Source organism: Myodes glareolus, chromosome 10 (genome assembly GCF_982192425.1).
Source record: "Myodes glareolus chromosome 10, mMyoGla1.1, whole genome shotgun sequence".
NCBI classification, from domain to species: Eukaryota; Metazoa; Chordata; class Mammalia; order Rodentia; family Cricetidae; genus Myodes; species Myodes glareolus.
The window spans coordinates 47,380,410-47,399,200 of record NC_142035.1 but is presented as its reverse complement, the minus strand read 5'-3'; the positions used below and the strand labels follow the sequence as shown (position 1 = coordinate 47,399,200).

At 48.9% G+C, this 18,791-nt stretch overlaps 2 protein-coding genes across 2 annotated transcripts; both read right to left on the bottom strand.

Annotated features, from left to right (window-relative positions):
• Positions 1-8,081: 8,081 nt before the first annotated feature.
• Spef1 (sperm flagellar and cilia associated 1) lies at positions 8,082-14,470 on the bottom strand. Its single transcript, XM_048459540.3, has 8 exons — positions 11,639-14,470; positions 10,224-10,335; positions 9,634-9,790; positions 9,395-9,434; positions 9,224-9,281; positions 8,920-9,043; positions 8,721-8,824; positions 8,082-8,496 (listed from the first exon to the last, which is right to left on the bottom strand). The coding sequence occupies exons 1-8, from the start codon at positions 11,745-11,747 to the stop codon at positions 8,211-8,213; spliced, it is 990 nt and encodes a 329-aa protein (XP_048315497.3). The 5' UTR covers positions 11,748-14,470; the 3' UTR covers positions 8,082-8,210.
• On the bottom strand, positions 14,446-16,957 carry Cenpb (centromere protein B). The gene has a single exon (XM_048459538.3). The coding sequence runs from the start codon at positions 16,888-16,890 to the stop codon at positions 15,070-15,072; it is 1,821 nt and encodes a 606-aa protein (XP_048315495.1). The 5' UTR covers positions 16,891-16,957; the 3' UTR covers positions 14,446-15,069.
• Positions 16,958-18,791: the final 1,834 nt, after the last annotated feature.

Here is an 18,791-nt window from a genome sequence, read left to right as displayed (position 1 = left end):
ACAGGCCCACCTGTCGGTGCGTAAATGTCTCTGCCCTTAGATACAATGACGAGGACAGGTGACTTAAAAGTGCCGAAGGAGCAGGAATTCCTGCTTTCTTCCAATTTAACTAGTTGAGATAGGTCTTGGACCAATGAGAGCTTGCCAGATTTTCCGAAAGACTGTAATCCCTGCCTTTGAAGAGTCCAGTCCGTAGGGTCCCGGCGGCTCTCCCTGTCTCTTTTATGTCCCTCACCCTGACTCCTATTGTTCTCATAGAGTCCTTGCCTAGTTTCAGAGGGCCCAGGGCTTCCCTGCTGTCTCCAGCAGTGCTTCTCAAACTTTTATCAGTGTTTTGGGTGGTACGTGCGCTCCCTACTGTTGAGAGAATTCTGTCCTCCAGCGCGGACATTGAGAACTTTTCATTCTAATTCCAGCCTACTCAACCTCCACTGCCACCTTCCCATGAGCCCTCTCATGTGTTCCCTATCTGCTCTTTATCAAGTCAGCAATGTGTCCAAAGTAGTCTGGCGGGCCACCACGCCAGGCAAAAGTAGCCTGCAGATTTATAACCTTCAGAGGCTTTCATAACTGTTCCTCCCATCTGTTTGCCCCTCGTCCTACTTCTTCACAAAGGATTCTGATTTCCAATCTTCTTTTGAAATACCAGATCTAACAATATATACTCACATTCACATTCCAGATTGAGGTAGTGGTTTCTGCCTCTCAGGAAGACATCAGTTTACCATAGTTTCCTCTGATCCCTATTTCTCGGATTTACTGCTTAGGTTTGTGTTGGCTTTCAGTTTCGTGATTTCCTTCCTCTTCCTGCTACCTACCTTTTACTTGAATTTCATCTCTTGGTGAGAAACACAGACAAGTTGCTACCGTTCACTGTCTGGAACCATTTTCTAATTTCCAACTCTTTTTAATGTATTTCCTGGATTTGTTAGATGAACAAGTTACTGTGTTCCTCTGCGCCTAGGGCAAGGCACCACAGCTTGCTGTGGGAACACCACACAGAAAGAACTATGGTTTCCTGCTCTTGACACACTTCCCGCAGTTCCAGGCTCTGAGCGGCTTGGCTGCCTGGGAAAACCTGTGAGATGGAGCTGCCTGCCCGTACTAGGGCATGCTGCATGCTTCCAGAAAAGGCCGCTGATGGTTCTGGAAGTAAGACTTTGGATGCCACGAGAACACCGAGTTAGAAGTTATATGACAGCTTCATTGCTTCTCAGTGGGCCTGTGCACCAAGAAGAAGGTATGCCAATATCAGAAATGCCCCAACCTATAAAATTCCCGTGTCCAGGGCCTTACCCAAAGCTAGAACACCAGGCTCTATGGAGTTGGGGGCAGTATATGAGGAGGAAAAAACAACTCCAGGTTAGGAAAACATACAGGGTACATGGAAAATTCCACTTTTGCTCCAGCGTACTCTGAACTTTATTGATTAAAAAATTAAACTATAATCAATCTCCTGAAAATATCTAACAGTTGATAGATACTTGAGGGCTAGAGAGATGGCTCAGTAGTTATGAGCATTTGCCACTCGTACAACCAGGATTTGAGCCAGGTAGAGTGTGGTGGTGCACGCCTTTAATCCCAGCACTGGGGAAACAGAGACAGGTGGATCTCTCTGAGTGTGAGGCCAGCCTGGTCTACAAAGAACATTCAGGGCTGTTTCATAGAGAAATTCTGTCTCAGAAAACAAAGAAACAAGCCCAACTGGGATTTGGTTCCCAGTACCTACAGCCACAACTGTCTGTAACTCCAGTTCCAGGAGATGTGATGCCATCTTCTGGTATTCATGAATTCTGTACAAAATGTGGTGTACATGCAGACAAGCTCATACACACACATATACAAATAAATAAAAATAAATGTTTGATAGATGCTACCAATATATATATATATATATATATATATATATATATATATATATATATATATATGGCAGCATTTGTGATGTGCCCAAATGGAAATGATTCGAATATATATTTAAAATAAACTAATTACACCGTATTGATACAATCATATCAGTGACAAAGAACATGCTGAATACATGCAACAATATGGATGATTCTGTAAGACAATTTTGAGCAAAAGATACCAGACACACACAAAAATAATGTATGCTCTTGTGTTTTAGTTTGCTTCTTTTGGTGAGTAGATGTATGTATTTCTCTTGAGTGTATATCTAGGATTTGCTGGTATACAGCGTGTAGAGCTTTGTAAAGTGCTACCCAGCTAGCATGAGTTTGTCAAGTTCCCTTTCACATGTGTTTCCAATAAGGGCGGGGCCACAGGAGACTTGAAGACCGGAAGAAAAACAGCATCAATCTAGAATTTGACATTTGCAGGCTCCAAGGAAGGGATTTGTCACCCACACACCCTGTTGATCTGCTGACTTACCTCGCTGACATGGAGCAGCAGCTGTGCTGACGAGGACTCTGTGTTTCTTTTTCTTTCTTCAAGTCTCTGACTCCTGGGTCAGATGACGAAGTGGGCCTGCTGCTTCTGCAGTTCACCCTCCAGAAGACTGAGGAAAATGAGAGCTGGCATGAGTTCTACTTTGTTCAAGAGCTTTCGCTCATGAATTCCACTGTGCCCCACTTTATGTCCCTCTTGCCTTCCAATTCCTAATCTGTGGGCTTGAAACCCCAGCATAGATACAAAAGCATGGACTTTACTGGGGACAGGTACCATTTGACCTATAATCCCCACTACTTGGGAGGATGAGGCATGAGTTCCAGGCTAGCCAGAGCTAAATAGTAAAACCCTGTCTCAAAATAAATAAACAAGCAAATAGATTTGTTTCAGGAGGGGTTTGGGGTGCAAAGAAATAAAATATAAAAAGTGAAAACAAATTTCTTCTGTTTTTCTGATGGGACCCTAACATAAAATATAGCCATCTGTTTGTAGGAAATCCCCAAACTGTTATATGAAATGAAACTCCAGTTAGCATGGTAAAAGAGCCAGTGGCTTCATATTCTCATCAATGGAAAAAAATGGCAGTTTATTTCTTGAAAACACTGCACAGTACAAGAGAACAAAGGAAGGTCACAGGTTACCAATGTTTCCCTCGTCTATGAGCCAGCCCTGGCCTTTTAGGGAACAATGTCATAGTATCATCACCACAGATACAATTATTTATTTTGTTAGAGGCACAGTCTATAGCTGGCTTGGGGCTTGCTATATAGACCAGGCTGGCCTCAAATTTGTGGCAGTCATTGTGCCTCAGTCTCCAGAGTGCCAGGGTTACAGGCATGTGCCACCACACCCAGCATATAACACTCTTTAACCTAGCAACCCAATTGCAAAATTTATCACCCAGGTAACCCCTTACACAATACCGTTATCAGGTATGCTGTCCTTATTGCATTACTATTATTAATAAAGATAGGAAATCAGTATCCAAATGTAGGATGGATTCAACAGTAGAATTTTATGTAGCTAAAAGAGATTTTTCAACAGAGCAACATGGAAGAATCTTGTAGAAGATTCCAGAAGAGCGGAACTGTTTGAAGTTAGCACAAAAGCAGAACTGAAAGGAAGGGCCTGAGTGATTCCTTTGGTATAAGGAGTTGGCTCAAACGATTACGGTAACTGGTGAGCCCTCTGGTTACAGGGTGACTTGATAGAGAGGTACAGGAGGGTAAATGATTCGTTCAGATCCTGTGTAGGTTCTGAAGCTTGAAAATGAGGCGAGCTGATGGGGTAGTTCTGGTACAAAGGCCATTAGGCTTGGGCTCAAGACTCAGCAAGAGCAGTGTTTCTGAGTCTGAAGAGAAAGATGGGTGGGGCTGAAGTGCCAGTGCAAAAGCCACCGGGCTGTAGGAATTCTCTCAGATCTAAGGGACGATCAGCCTTTGTGTTCTACTCAAGTCCTTCAACTGATTGGATGAGGCCAGCCTACCTACAGAAGACAGGGCAATCTGCTTCATTCCAGTAATGTCCCAGAACGCTCTCACAGAGCACTTAGAACAAGGCTGATTAAATAACTGGATGCCCTGTGGCCCAGTTAAATTCGTTCATAAACTTAATCCCCACAGATCTACAAGAGGTGCAGAACACAGAATGCAACACACTTCCCTGTGTGTAAAGAAGAAATATAGCCGGGCAGAGGGAGCGCACACCTTTAATCCCAGCACTCGAGAGGCAGACGTGGGCAGATCTCTGTGAGTTCAAGGCCAGCCTGGTCTACAGAGCGAGTCCTGCTGCAATCCCACCTACTGCTGGGATTATAGGTGTGCTTGGTGCTTACCTATAATCCCAGCACTCAGAAGGTCAATGCACAGAATTTTGAGTTGCAGACGACTCAGAGAGACCCCATCTCAAAAAGAGAAGAACATTCTGGAAGGATGTTTAGCATCCTTTTTAGTTTTAAATCCAAGCAGACTTCGCATTTTTCATTTTTATTTTTATTTGCGTGTGTTTTTTAAAATCTTGGGCATGTTTAATCTACTCAAAACATTAAGTAGCAGTTTTTAGATGCCATTTACATGCTTTCTCTTCTACAGGATTGCCAGTCTGTTCTTTACTCATCTTTAAACATTTGGGGAATTGCGGAATGAATAAACCGGAGGAAATCAGAATTCATCAATTCAGAGGGAGGACAACCTGCAGGTAGAAGGGAAGTTCACCCTTCTACCATGAGGGTCCTGGGGATTGAACTCAGGTGCCTTTACCTGATGAGCCCTCTCACCAGCCTGATTATTTTAATTTGCTGTTAAATTTTTGTTTGATTCCTAGTTAATGGGACTGTGGGTGAAAGATTAGGAGGTGTGACCTTGCTGGAGTGGGTGCGGCCTTGCTGGAGTGGGTGTGGCCTTGTTGGAGGAGGTGTGGCCTGTCATAGAGGTGGACTTTGAGGTTTCAAAAGTCATTGCCAAGGCCAGTCTTGCTCCCTGTCTTCCTGCAGTTTGCAGATTACATGAGCTCTTAGCTACAGCTACAGCACCTTGCCTTCCAGGTACCAAGATCCCCGCCATGATGGCCATGGACTCGCCCTCTGAAACTGTAAGGAAGCCCTATAGTGATATTTCATTTGTATTTTAATAACTAAAGCTTGCCTGGAGTTCAGAGAGTAAAACAGCCACACTGGTCAGTTTTACAGACCAGGAAGTGGGTGACACACACCTTTAATCCCAGTAGCCACGCTAATTTGCCATAGAAACCAGGTAGCAGTGGTACACACCTTTAATCCCTAGATTAAAGGTACACTAGAGAGGAATATAAAATGGAAGAAGATAGCTCTCACACAGTCTCATTGCAGGATCGCCATTTTGGACTGAGACAGAGAGGTAAGAGCCAGTGGCTGGGTGTTTTGCATTTCTGACCTTCAGGTTGAACCCCAATTTCTGTTTCTGAGTTCTTATTAATTATGCTCACATGCCTTTAATCCCAGCACTCAGGAGGCAGATCTCTGTAAGTTTGAGGCCAGCCTGGTCTACAAGAGCTAGTTCCAGGACAGGTTCCAAAGCAACACAGAGAAAGACTGTCTCAAAAAAAAAAACAAAACAAAACCCTACAAAACCCCAATTAAAGGTTTCTTTTGAAAGTTGCCTTGGCCCTGATGTCTCCTCAAAGACAATTCCTAACTCCCAACATTTCCCCCCCGCCTTTGGAAACAGGGACTCATGTAGCCCAGGCTGGCTATGGATTTACTATGTGGCAAAGGATAATATTGAATTTTCAGTCCTCTTGTCTCTGTCTCCCAAGTACTGAAATTACAGGTACTGGCAACCACGCCTTGTTTATGTGGTACTACAGATTGTACACAGGGCTTTGTGTGTGCTAGATAAACATTCTACCAACTGAGATACAGTCCCCACCACATTCTTTTAAAAATCACTTATTTATTTTTATTTTATGTGCATTGTGTTTGACCTGCATGTATGTCTGTGTGAGCATATTGAATCCTCTAGAACTTGAGTTACAGACAGTTGTGAGCTGCCATGTGGATGCTGGGAATTGAACCCAGGTCCTCTGGAAGAGCAACAGTGCTCTTAACCACTATGCCATCTTTCCAGCACCCCCCAACGCATTCTTAATATTATTTAGCCATTGGTTCCATAAATAATTCACATGCATAGTTCCGCCGCCTGCCCCCAGAATGACACTTACAAATTACAAATTTGATAAACCAACTCGATTTCTTTCCTCTCTCTTCAGTCTTCTCAACGGAAACCACTACTGTCCTTGATTTTCTTCTTTCATTACCACTAAAGGAAAAATAGATGGTTGTGGTGGTGCATGCCGGTAGGATTTGCTGAAAGAGGCAGAGGCAGGAGGATCACAAAAGGAAAAATAGCTCCAACAGTTCCTCCTGATGTTGGTGCCAGTGAACAACCACTCCCTGAATGTGGACTGAACCCAACAATGTGTATCTCATGAGCAGAAAACAGCAGATGGGTTGGAATGTCACGTCTATGATCACAAGAGATGATTGTAATTTCCATCTTGCTACCTACTCTTTTAAAGATATTTCTATGTGTGTGAGTACGCACATATGTGCAGATGCCCTCAGAAGTCAGGGGTATCTGGTCCCCTGAAACAGGCAGTTGTGAGTTCTGGTCCTATTAACCCCTGAACCTTAGCTTGAGTCCTTTAATTATTTTTTAATTAATTAGTTGAGACAGGATCTCAAAACATAGCCTGAACTGGCCTTGACCTCACAGAGATCGGACTGCCTCTGCTTCCCAAGTTCTGGGACTAAAGGCGTGCACTACCGTGAGTGATTTGCTAACCCACTCTTTACTGTCTTATTTGCTGGCTTTAGTAAAATAAGCTATTGGGGCCAGTGAGATGGCTCAGGGAATAAGGGCATTTGCCACAGCCCAAGTTTTGATGTGTGTGTAGGTCAGAGAACAACTTGGGAAAGACAGTTTTTTTCTTTCCACTTCGTGGTCTCGGGTTCTCTGACCTACGCAACATGCACACACACACACTCACACACACTCTGTGGCATGCATATGCACACTTACATATATGTAAAATGCAAATTTTTAAAGTAAGCCACTATACTGGAAATGGTCAAGGAAATTAGAGCAGTCACAAGGCAACAATCATCAGCACTGAAGCCCAACAACCCACAAGGGACTGATCTGTTAGCAGAGTGTGCCTCCTTCCCTAGTTGAGCTTAAGCCTGAGGATGAGGTCACACTTCTAGCTGACACCTCAGCCTTAGCCTTGTAAGCATCCTGGAAGCTCAAGATCCAGCTGTGCCATGCTAAGATTGGACCCTCAAAAGCAAACAAACAAACAAGACAAATCATGTGTTGACTCAAGCCTAGTAATTTGTTACACAGTCATAGATCACCAATACAAGTTCCTTTTAATTCTTTTTTCTTTTTAGATTTATTTTAAGCTCAGGGGGTGGTCTGTGTACATGTGCCCGTGGAGGTCCGAAGAGGGTGTTGGAGGCCCTGGAACTGGAGTGATGAAGAGATGTGGCTTGCCACATGGGTGCTGGGAATGGAACCTGGCTCCTCTGCAAGAACAACAAATGCTCTCAACAGCTGAGCCCATCCCCAGCCCATCGTTTCCGTTCTGTATGATTGTTGTGGTGTGTTTCCCAGAACATAGGTCACATATTTCTCCCATGCAATATGTTGAATGCATGCCTGGGAATGGAATTGCCAGACCTCGGGATTTACAAACCTTCAGCATTAGAGTGATTAGAGTCATTAGAGTGAAGGTCATGCCATGGTCAGGGTTTCAAGTGATAAGTAGCCTCCGTCCATAGAATTGAGATCAGTGTATGGACAGGGTTGAGAGTCATACAGAAAGCTAGTTAAAGAGAATCCATGGGCAAGGTTGGGAACATGAGTGGCCACCTTGGTGAAAATTTGCAGCTTGGGTTTGGACAAGTTTGTAGGACACTGGAAGGAGGCGATGGGGGTCACCCAGTGCTAGAAGCAGGCTGTCACACTTCCCAAACTCTGTCCACTGGCAGTATCATCTATCTAATAAGACATGAGACCCATCCTGGGTCCACGGGGTCTTTAGGAGGACAGCTAGGTGAAAGCGATAAAGGACAAGGCAGGAACTCGCTGCCTTTCGGACCCATACAGACAGAAAGAAAATGCAGGCACAGGAAAGAACGCACAACACCACTTTTAATAGAGACGACTCTGTTCTGTCTTCCCCAGGCACTCCTTGTATTGTTCCGTGCGGAAAAGGCTATTGCACACAGCTGGATGCCTCTTACTCCTGGTTTCTTCAACACCTTATCCTTTCCTCTCCAGCTGCAGTGGTCTCCAGCCCTGAGATGGGTCCCATGTAAGCACCCAGGAGGGGCAAGAGAATCCCTCCACTTCCGGGGGTAGCTGCTCCCGTGTACGAGGCCAAGGAGAATTAGAATGGTTGGAGACAGGACTGTCCTCTGAGCTGAGAAAGGAACCAGAGGACCGCCTCTCCAGGCCCAGCGCTGGGAGCCTCAAAGTGGACACGGTTTGGGAGGTCATGCCGTGTGTCCGCACAGGTTTTCTGGGCTGTGGAAAGTGGTCTTTTCTCCTGGCCCGGATGGAGTGTAAGGAGGAGGATCAATCCCAGGTCTCGGCTTTGAACACCCCCAAGTTCGCCCAAACCCTCCGCGTCCGAGCGCCGCTGCTGCAGGGGGCGCCAGTGAGCAGCTCGCTCCGCCCTCCCAATCCTGCGTCCGCAGGTGAGTGGGTAGGTCGCTGCGATGGGGCTCCAGCGGGTACTGGGAAGACCCGCGCAGCCCGGGCACTGCTCACCGCTGCTTGCGCTCGGCCTGCTGGAGCCTCCGGGAGAGGTCATCGATGCGCACGTTCTTGAGTTGGAGCAGGTGTTCCAGACGCTTCACCTTCATCTGCAGGACCTGGGTGGGGGCGCAGAGAGGCAAGCCTGAAGACCTGTTGCTCTGCCAGCGTTTTGCCTCAAGCTGCTTCTTAGGCCTTAGTGTCCCCTCCTCACCTGCACTGTCTCTTGAGAGGCCAGCAGCTCCTGCTCCTTTTCGGCGATCTGAAGGACGAAGCTCGGATCGCCCTGAAGCGCCTGGTTATATCCAGGGGGTCGAGGCGCCGGCTGCCGGCCCCCTCTGCAGTGGATAGCAGCTTAGCAGAGGCTTGGATCTCAGACCCCGCCATTCCTTTCAAGTACTTGCTATCAGGCCTTCCTTTGTCGCCTTCTCACCACCTCCCCAATGACCAAGGCACTGCCACACTAGTCTTTGTGGTGAAGGTATCAAGCCCGGTGAGGTCAGAACTCTCAAGTTTACCTGAGCTGCTCTCCTCCTAGGGCTGGAGCACCGTCTCCTAGAGTCTTCTGGGACAGACCTAAGACAAAGCAAGTGAAGGAGTGACCTTGTTGGAGTATCATTCTCCTGTCTCCCCCTGATTCTAAAATCGATGGGGAAAAGCTTTCCTAAGATAAAGGAAAGCCACCTTACCCATATCCATGTAGCCACTGACATCCTGAGAAGCCAGCTCCTGAAAGAACAGATGTAGTCTCCTGTGAACCTGGTCTCATCTACCTCCAAGAAGCCCCATTTCCCTTCCACAATCCTGTGGGCCAGGTTCTCTTAGCTAGACACCATCTTCCTATTTAACACCTAGGCATCACCATTGCCTAGTCCACTGTCTGGGGAGCACCCCTTGCACCCCCATCAGCAGGCTCAAGCAGCACCACCTGTAAGGAGCCAGCACCCAGTTTCTGGCGCCTCTGCCGCTCCTCCAGGCGCTGCCTTAGTGGAATGAGCACCAGCTCCACTACACCCGGAGAACACTGCGCAATCTTCCGCATCACATCATCGGGGACGGAGAAGTTCAGCTTGTTCAGCACCTTTCTACGGAGTGGATACAAAAAGGGTGAGTGGGTTCTAGGGAAATGAATGGAGTGCAATAGGAAAGGAGTGGACATAGCCCCAGGGGACTGGAAGGGCAGACTCCTGAACCTCCTTGCTTGACTGTTCCAATTTCCCTTGAGTGTCTCCATTCCAATAAAATAAATATTTGATTTTATTACTAAGTGGATTCTGTGTCTCCCGCTCCCCCCGCAGTCTCAGTCTGCCTGTCAAGACCCCAGTTTTTTTGCATTGCTAGGGACCAACCGAGGCATGTGTGTGTGTACATGCAAGCACGCTCATGCGTGTGCGTGCATGCGTGCTAGTAAAAAACACATCTCCAGGCAAGGTCATAGAAAGTTGAGGCTGGAACAATCCCTCTTGGGAAGCAGGCAGGGGCTGCAGAGTTTACTTCTGCACCCAGGGATTCTACTACCTGTTCAGGTGACCCCAGTTGCTGAGCTTCTGCTGGAGAGAGTTAGCAGGGACATAATTGTGCATCTCCACCATCTTCGGGAAGTAAAACTTGATAAGCTCTGCAACCAGGACTGAGGGAGTAGGATTGGGAACAGATAGGAAAGGCAAGAGCATGGGCCAGGGAGAAGGGATGGAGATACAGAAGAAGGGAAGGTGGATAAAAAGAAGACAAAGAAAGCAAGATCAATAATCAAATCAAGATCCTACATTTCTCAGAGAAAAAAAGCATCTTCCTTATTAGATCAGGGCACAGAAAAAGAGATTCCAAGAGGGCCCTACAGGAGGCTGCAGCCTTGTTCTGGGAATTCACAAGGACACACACACACTAAAATCTCAGGAGAATCACAGACTTACACAAGCAGAAAAACAAGATCCTTCTATTGTGCTGGGGATATAGCACAGTTGGTAGCACGCTTGTATAACATGTATGAAGTGCTGCTCTCAACCCCCAGCACCATATAAGCAGGCTGTGGCAGCACATACCTGTAATCCCATCACACAGAAGGCAGGAAAATAGTGAGTTATGGACTACTTTGGTACCCTGTGTCTCAAAAATGCCCCTCTACAGGTTATATAGGGCAGAATGTATAGATACACAGAACAAATAAATGCCAGACACACATGGTGCACACATAGAACACACATAAATACAGAAGTCACATATACATGTAGTTTCCTCAATTATACACATAGACACAAAGACATCCTGGCTATAGAACTATGCATTTCTTAAATACAGGAGCCTTTCCTGAAAAAACAAACACACTATACATACACACAAAAAACAAATAAACAAACCATATATACATTCAGGACAGAACATGTCAACACAAAAGAGCATGGGGGTGGGGATGCCACTCAGTTGGTGGCATGCTTGCACAGCATTCACAGTGCCCTGGGTTTGACTCCCTAGCACTACATTAAAAACAAACAGGAGAGGTGGTGCATGCTTATAATCACAAAATCTGGGAGCTAGACACAGCAATGTAGTAGAGGCAGGAGAGGCAGGAGTCCAAGACTCTATCACACACACACACACACACACACACACACACTACAAGACAGACTGTAGAACACAGACATACGAGCAAGCATAGGTTCACAAATACATACCCAGACACACAGCTTAGTCATTAACGCCCCTGAAGCGAGACTTACAGACACACTCTATGTACACACGGTATCATGGACATACATTGTTCACTAACGAATAGAAGAAACATGCAAGTGCCCACTTCCACAATCAAGTCCCAAAACACAGATCCCAACCCTGCTCCCACTCTACATACATACATAACAAAAACTATAGCATGCACACAAATCTATGACACACACATAAAGACAGAACATTTTAAAACACACAACAACACACACCTCCGTCACTGAAGTCCCGGGAGAGGTTTCTCTTGGGTCGGGACAGAGGGATGTTGTCTACCCACAGGTACAGCTGGTGCAGAGTCTCCTCATCCACGCTGCTTGCCATTGGCTTCTGGGCAAGGCCTCAGTGCTCCCCACAGAGCCCAACGCCAGCCCCAGGACCCTTCAAGTGCCTCCTCTCGCCCCTGTGAGCTTTCGGATCTACGTTTACTTTCCTACTCGGCACAGATTCAAATCCCATCTGGGAGCAGCCATATTGTTTTCTGAAACCATAGCAACCGTCGCTACTTGCCTGGAAACAGAGACTTCTGGGAGTTGTAGTTTTTCCATATCTTTCCCCTGGGTCCCAGCTTTGAAGGGGCAGTTATCTGTTCATATCTTCCTTTCTTCCCAAGAAGGCATCAGCTATCTGCCCACATCACTTGCTGGCCAATCACTGCCCAATTTGGGCTCTGCCAAAACCAGCTATGTCCCCAGAAACCATTCCCTTCTGTGCCATTTGTCAGTCCTAAAGGAAGCAGCATCTCCATGCATGTTAGCATTTAGGGAGGCAGGCACTCTTTTAGTCTGATACCTACTGATGCTGTGTGATAAGTTATCTATTTTTAAATAAGTATTTTATTTTTGCATGTGTATGGGTGTTTTACCTGTATGTATATCTGTGTACCACATGTGTTCCTGATGCCTGCAGAGGGCAGGTGTTGGATCCCCTAGAACTAGTTTCAGATGGTTGTAAGCCACTATGTGGGTGCTGGGGATCAAACCTGGGTCCTTTAGAAGCACAGCCAGTGCTTCCTCTAGCTCCCTCCAAAGCTCTGTAGACCTAGGGTCATTGCCATTTCCTCATCCCAATGTATCCTACTGGGGCATTTAATATGTAACCCAGATTCCCAGGGAGGGCAGTTTAAGGCCATTTTCTTGGGCAAGGCCATTTAATTCCTTAACCCTATTTCCTTCTTTGTAAAATAGAAAGTTTTCATCTACTTGTCCCAATAATTTATTTTGAAAGAAATTTACAAAATGAAAAAAAGCGTAAGTGGCCTGTATTTGTATGGGGATTAGGGATTAGAAATCCGCTGTATACATGAAAACAAGAGCTTCAGCAGTCACTGTCACACCTCTTATCGTTCTCCAGAGGGATATTCCACGATGGGCTAGAAACTGACTTCTGCAACCAGGACCCTCCTTAACGAAAGAATACAAAGTACTGAAGGGATACTTCCAGAGCCTGCCTGAGGGGAAAGTTTGCTTCCAGCAGCCTAATGTAGCCTTGGGCACATAACTGAACCTCTTCTGCCTGTTTATTGTGGGTTTTGTTACCTCCTAAGGGCATCTGAGTGCTTGACACCTAGCATAGAGAAAGGGCCCTATTGGCATCAGATTGTGTTAAATCCTGGGAACAGTAAGAGGTTCTTATTGGCAGGAAGCAAATTAAAGTGATTTGTCTTGGTACTGGCGATAAAGGACCTGTCTGTTCAGGAGCATCTAGAGAAAACACCCCTGCTCCCTCCTACTTACTACTCAGAGCAGGCCCATTGGGTAGGCTAGGCTTTCTGGTCTCTTCCTCAGAGGGAAGTGTGGCTCAGCAGTGAGGGCTCTTGCCTAGGTTGCTCTAGACCCCGGGTTCATCCCTACTCCAGTACAAATATAAGCACAATTTGCATTAAAAAAAACCCAAAAACTAATTTTCAAGGCTTGGAAATAATCCCCTAGTGTCAGAAATACAAAAGACCCAAATGTTTATGGGCAGCCTTTTTGGAAGGAACCATACTCAGGGCAAACAAGGCACAAAGGATGATTTGGATATCCCCCACCCCCTTACATTCCAGTGTGGGGAGAACTTGGTGGCTGGGGTATGTTAGGGATTGGGAAATTACCAGAGGTAATAAGCCAGCAGTAAGTAAGGTGGGAAAACCGGTTTGGGACTCAGAGTTACCTGCCCTGCTCAGGTCTTTCCTTGACTGGAACCTGTGAGCCCGAGTAAAGGAGAGCCATGAAGGGAGGGGCCAGGCTCTGAAAGGACATGCCCTCACCTTTGGACTGGAGTGGGGGAGTGGCCCTGCACAGTGAGCTACCAACCAACTCCTGGGGGTGCCATGTTTCCTAGTGACTTCACCTTCCTGTCATGGCCTCAAAAGTATTAACAGACTTGAAAATGACAATCACTTGAACAGCCTGAAGAACTTCCTCTTAAAGTAAAAAACGAGGGTTCCTTGCATGTCCCTCCAACTCTAACCTGGCCCATAGCAGAACCGAAGCTTTTCTCATTCCTGCCCAACCCCTGCAAGGATTTTCCTTAACTAGCTTCTGTGGGCTCAGTCTTCAGGGGTTCACCGCCTCATCTGCCCTAACAGACCTCTGGCTCCCTCTCTACTGCCCCACTCCAGTGACCAAAGCTTCTCACTACCATCAAAGGTGGCTAAGGTTAGGGTTCCTGCAGTCTATCAAAAGATACATCACTAAAGGCCCTCCCTCCCCAGAGTTCTCTAACATTTAGATGTGGGTGTCACTGTCTGCCACTCACCCCGGTCGTGGTCATCTGCTCAAACCCTGCTTTCATGTCCCACTACAAGAACCAAGGGGAACCTGGAAAGGATGTGTCCCCCAAGACAGACGCAAGCCCAGACCATGAAGGATGCATCCATGGCTGTTAAAACACTCACTCCCACAAAAGGGGAGTAGACAGATTTATTGAATTCAAACTGGGAAGGGAGCACCTGGACGGCTGGACTCTGGGCCCAGCCCCAGGCCCCTCTGCCCAGGATGGGTGCCTGTAGAGGTTGAGGCACAAGGCCTGCAGCTGCCCAGATTGGAGGTGCCTGCTGTCACTCCTCAAGAGGGCCTCTTGGAAACCTCCAATCTGGAAAGAAAACCAAGGGCCAAAGACTGGGCCAGAGAAAGGGATTTAGGGAGGTGGAAAGCAGGCAGGAGGCAGGCTCAAGAGCCTGCCCTAAGTTACACTGTGCTTCTTTAGGCAGCCTAGAGGTGCAGGACGGGGGATGCTAGTTTTGTGGGAGCCTAGGCTGGACCCTCCTCTGGAGCCCTTTCCAGAATGGCTTTGGGATCCCCCCCACCGAAGACCTGTTTGGGTGGCAAGGGGAGAGGCACTCTCTGGCCAAGAGCTTCCAGGACCTGTCCCTGGCTGCTGCTATGGTCTAGCCCACTGGTGGCCTGGCGTGGTAGCACCGGACAGCTTCCCACCCAACCAGTGCCCTGAGCCCAGGAACTAATGGGGAGGAAACAGGAATCTGAGAAGGAGGCAATAGCAGTGAGGCAGACCTCAGCCCCTGGGCCTGTCTCAGGACCGGGCGAAGCATTACTGAAGGCCCTGCAAACTCCTCCAGCCATCTCCAACAGCTACCCAGAGTTCTCTGCCTTGGGCAGGTGCTGTCCATCTGGGCTGGAGCGCAGCTATGTCCCGCGGATCATCAGCTTTGATGTCCCAGACCCCGAACTCCCGCCTGCCTGGCATGGTTCTTCCTAGTCACGTGGACCAGATCGTGTTCCAAGTGAAGGATGTGGCTCTGCACGCGGTCATCGATGGGAAAGGAGGTCAGGTACCGTTTGACCATGGCAAAGTAGGCCATGGCCTCCCCAAAGCTGGGTACAGGGACCTCATCGCCATCATCATCATCATCCTCATCGTCATCGTCTTCCTCATCCTCCTCTTCATCTTCTTCCTCTTCATCACTGTCTGAGTCCGAGTCCTCCCCACCTTCCAGAAAATGGAGGGTGGGGCACTGGGCCTCTTCCTGGACACTGTAACCCCCAAAGCCACCACTGGCCTCCACTACTCCCTGGGCCCAGTCTTCAGTCTCTAAACCCTCAGAGGAGCTTTCTTCTTCTTCCTCCTCCTCCTCTTCATCACTGTCATCAACCTCACCCTCCTCTTCCACCTCTTCTTCCTCTCCCACCTCCTCTCCTTCCCCACCTTCCTCCTCCTCCCCTTCTTCTTCCTCTTCTTCCTCCTCCTCTTCCCCTTCACCCTCCTCCTCTTCTTCTTCCTCCTCTTCCTCTTCCTCCTCCTCTTCTTCTCCCTCACTCTTGAAGGAAGTGGTGATAGTGGCATTAAGGCCACCTCCAAAACCGGCCTCCCGAAAGCAAGTTGCTATGTCCGAGGGCTCCACTGCTTGCCAGGCTGCGGCCACAAAGTGTAGGGCCTCCACCAGGCCCAGCTGCAGGCCTGAGGGATCCTGGCCCTCAAGTGCTGCCATGGCCTTGAGCAACATCGCCTGGCGGTAGTGGCCCTTCACCTGTTGGACCACTCCTCGCTCCAAAGGATGCACAGTGCCAGGAGGGAAGAAGGCCAGCTGCACGTGCCGCAGGCCCGAGGTGTCCAAGGACTGGGCAGCCAGACGGCCAGCCAGCAAAAGGACCCGACGAGATTCTGCAGCCATTCGGGTGTCCAGCGCTTTCAAGTACTTAGCTAGGGCCTGGGTAGTGACTCCACCCTTAGAGTTGGCGGTGTAGTCACAGGGCAGACCACCTTGGCCTGCACGGGGCTTGGCGGACTTGCCTGCGACCAGCGGGGGAAGCTTTTCGCTGCCATCAGCGTTGGCGCACAGCAAAACGCTAAGGCGCTGGGTGGCCTGGCGAGCCGTCCCATCACCTCCCCAATGCCCCGAGGCCTGGTCGGACAGAAAGTCGTACCACAGGCTGGTCTCGGTGGCGCTGAACACGTCCTGCGAGGCGTAGCCCTCAGCCACCGACGGCGGCTGCTCCTCCCGCGTGCGCCAGCCTGGGGTACTCCCACCGCTGCCCTCTGAGGGCACCGCGGCTGGGCCGGCAGGTGCCGCTGGGGCTCGGGGGGTAGAGCTTCGAGACCGGGAGCGGGTCACGCCGCTACAGGCCACTACACCGTGGCGCCGGCGGAAGCGATCCAGCCAGCCGTTGGAAGCCGTGAAGTCGTCCATGCCCAGCTCCTCCGCTATCCGTAGCGCCTTCTCTTTCAGGATGATGCCCTTGACCGGCAGGCCCGCGGCGCGGATCTGCTGGAACCAAGCAATGAGGAGCCCCTCCAGCTTGTCGTACGGGGACAGCTTGTTGGTCTTGCGGCAGGTGGAGGCCACTCCGTACTTGCGCTCCGACGCCAGGATGGCGCGCTTGTTCTTCAGGATGGTGCTCAGCGTGGACGGCGGGATGTTGAAGCGCCGCGCGATCTCGCCCTTGCGTAGGTCCGGGTTCTCCTCCACCTCCTGGATGATCCGCGACTTCTCCCGGAACGTCAGCTGCCGCCGCTTGGGGCCCATCCCGGCGCGCCCTCCGCCCCGGGGCCCGGCACCGCCGTCGCCGCCCCGGGGCGGGGGGCCCGGGCCCGCGGCGGGGGGCACCTGGCGGCCTCTCCGTGCGCCCCGCCCGAGACAAAGCGGCTCGCGGGGCGGCGGCGGGCGGTGGCAAGCGGCGCGGGCGGCGCGGGCGGCAGGACGTGCCCAGCGGGGAGCGCGGCGCGGCGCGGGGCGGAGCGCGCGCGGGATCTCGCGGGAAGCGCGGGACGCTGGGCGCCGCCTCCCCTACCCCGTGCTGCTGCCCGGACCCGCCGCCGGGGGCGCTGAGGTCCGGACCGTGAGTCCCGGCCACGCGCGGGGAAAGGTCATCTGCGGAGACAAAATGCGCAGACACCTGGACAGATGCGCGAGGACGTTTTGATGCTTTCGCTTCTGCTCTTCCCTGCAGACAGAGCCAGCTGGCGTCAGGCTTCTTAGACTGCATTTTAACTGGCTGGCGTCAAGCGGTTAAGTTTTCAGTGTGTGTAAATACCACTGCCAATATGCTTCTTTTAGAGTTAATTGTCTTTATGCATGTGTATGTCTGCCTTTGTGTATGCACACCTGCATGCAGATGCCTGAGCGGAACAGAAGAGGGCGTCGGACAAGAGTTAGATTACAGGTGGTTGTGAGTTGCAATGTGGGTACTGGGATCCAAACTCTGATTCTCCACCAAAGCAGCCAATTGCTCTTAAGTGCTGGGCCTACCCCCACCCACGCCTAATATGCACTTTAATCATGTGTATTGTTCCAAATGTGAGAAAGCCAGTTTATGGGTACACATTTAGGTTATTGTAAAGACAACATGGCGTTTAAATCCATTTGATGGTGCTAAAGACGTTTTAAACTTCTTGTAAACCACAGTCCAAAAACACTAAAAACATCTGGGTATCAATGGGTTTTTTTCATGCAGTTAGCTGTAAATTCAACTACAGAAATACGTATGTGTATATGCATATGTACAAATAAATCTTAAAACTGCCTGCAGCACCAAACACATGAAAGTGATGATTCCTCGAGACAGTGTGTACATTATAGTTTTTTTTGCTTGCTTGTTTATTTCTGAGCAGAGTCTCACTATGTTGACTGACTTGGAACTCTGTGCATATCAGGTGAGTCTTGAACTCTTGGAGATTCACCTGCTTTTGATTCCTCAATGTTGAAACTAAAGGCTTGTGCCATCATACCAGACAACCCAAGAAACACACACACACACACACACACACACACACACACACAGCCCTACAAAAACAAAAAATAAACAAGCAAAAGACCGGTAAGGCAAAAAAAAAAAAAAAATGCCCAAACAAAGTAAAATGAGACAAAAAGCCTGCAAAAGTACCATTGAGTTCATTTTGTTTTGACCAACTACTTCTGGGCATGGGGTCTGCCCGGGAATGTGATTGATTTACCCAGTGACACTCCACTGAAGTAAACTGATTTTCCCTTTGTCAGTGGGGATCAACTGCAGATAGCTTCTTGGTTCGGGTGAGGCATGTGTCCGTTTTCCCCTCTCAGTGCTGGGACCTGGTCTGGCTTGAATTTGTGCCTGCCCTGTGCCTGCAGCCACAGTCTCTGTGAGTTCATATGGGCATCAGTTCTGCTGTGTCTGGAGACACTGTTTCCTTGGAATCATCCATCACCTCTGGCTCTTACCACCTCTTCACCTCCTCTTCTGCATAGATCCTTGAGCCCTTGGAGGTGGGTTTTGATGAAGACATGATAAGTGAAGTTATCATGTTTTTAAAAGTCTTGAAGATCAGCATCCCAGAATGTCAGGCTGAGGAGCTGGGGCTTGATGAAGCTTCAGGTCAAGAAACAAAAAGAACCAAGAGCAGCGTCCTGGGAGCTGCCAGGTTAAGAGCTCTAGAAATTACCAACAACAC

What these genes read in the sequence shown, in the direction of transcription:
- Spef1 (XM_048459540.3), bottom strand. Translation starts at nt 11,747, where the DNA reads ATGGCAAGCAGCGTGGATGAGGAGACTCTGCACCAGCTGTACCTGTGG. An exon ending in TGGGTGCTGGCTCCTTACAG is followed by an intron (nt 9,435 to 9,633) that starts GTGGTGCTGCTT and finishes CTGTTCTTTCAG; the next exon opens with GAGCTGGCTTCTCAGGATGT. An exon ending in CAGGCCGAGCGCAAGCAGCG is followed by an intron (nt 8,497 to 8,720) that starts GTGAGCAGTGCC and finishes CATCCGGGCCAG; the next exon opens with GAGAAAAGACCACTTTCCAC.
- Cenpb (XM_048459538.3), bottom strand. Translation starts at nt 16,890, where the DNA reads ATGGGCCCCAAGCGGCGGCAGCTGACGTTCCGGGAGAAGTCGCGGATC.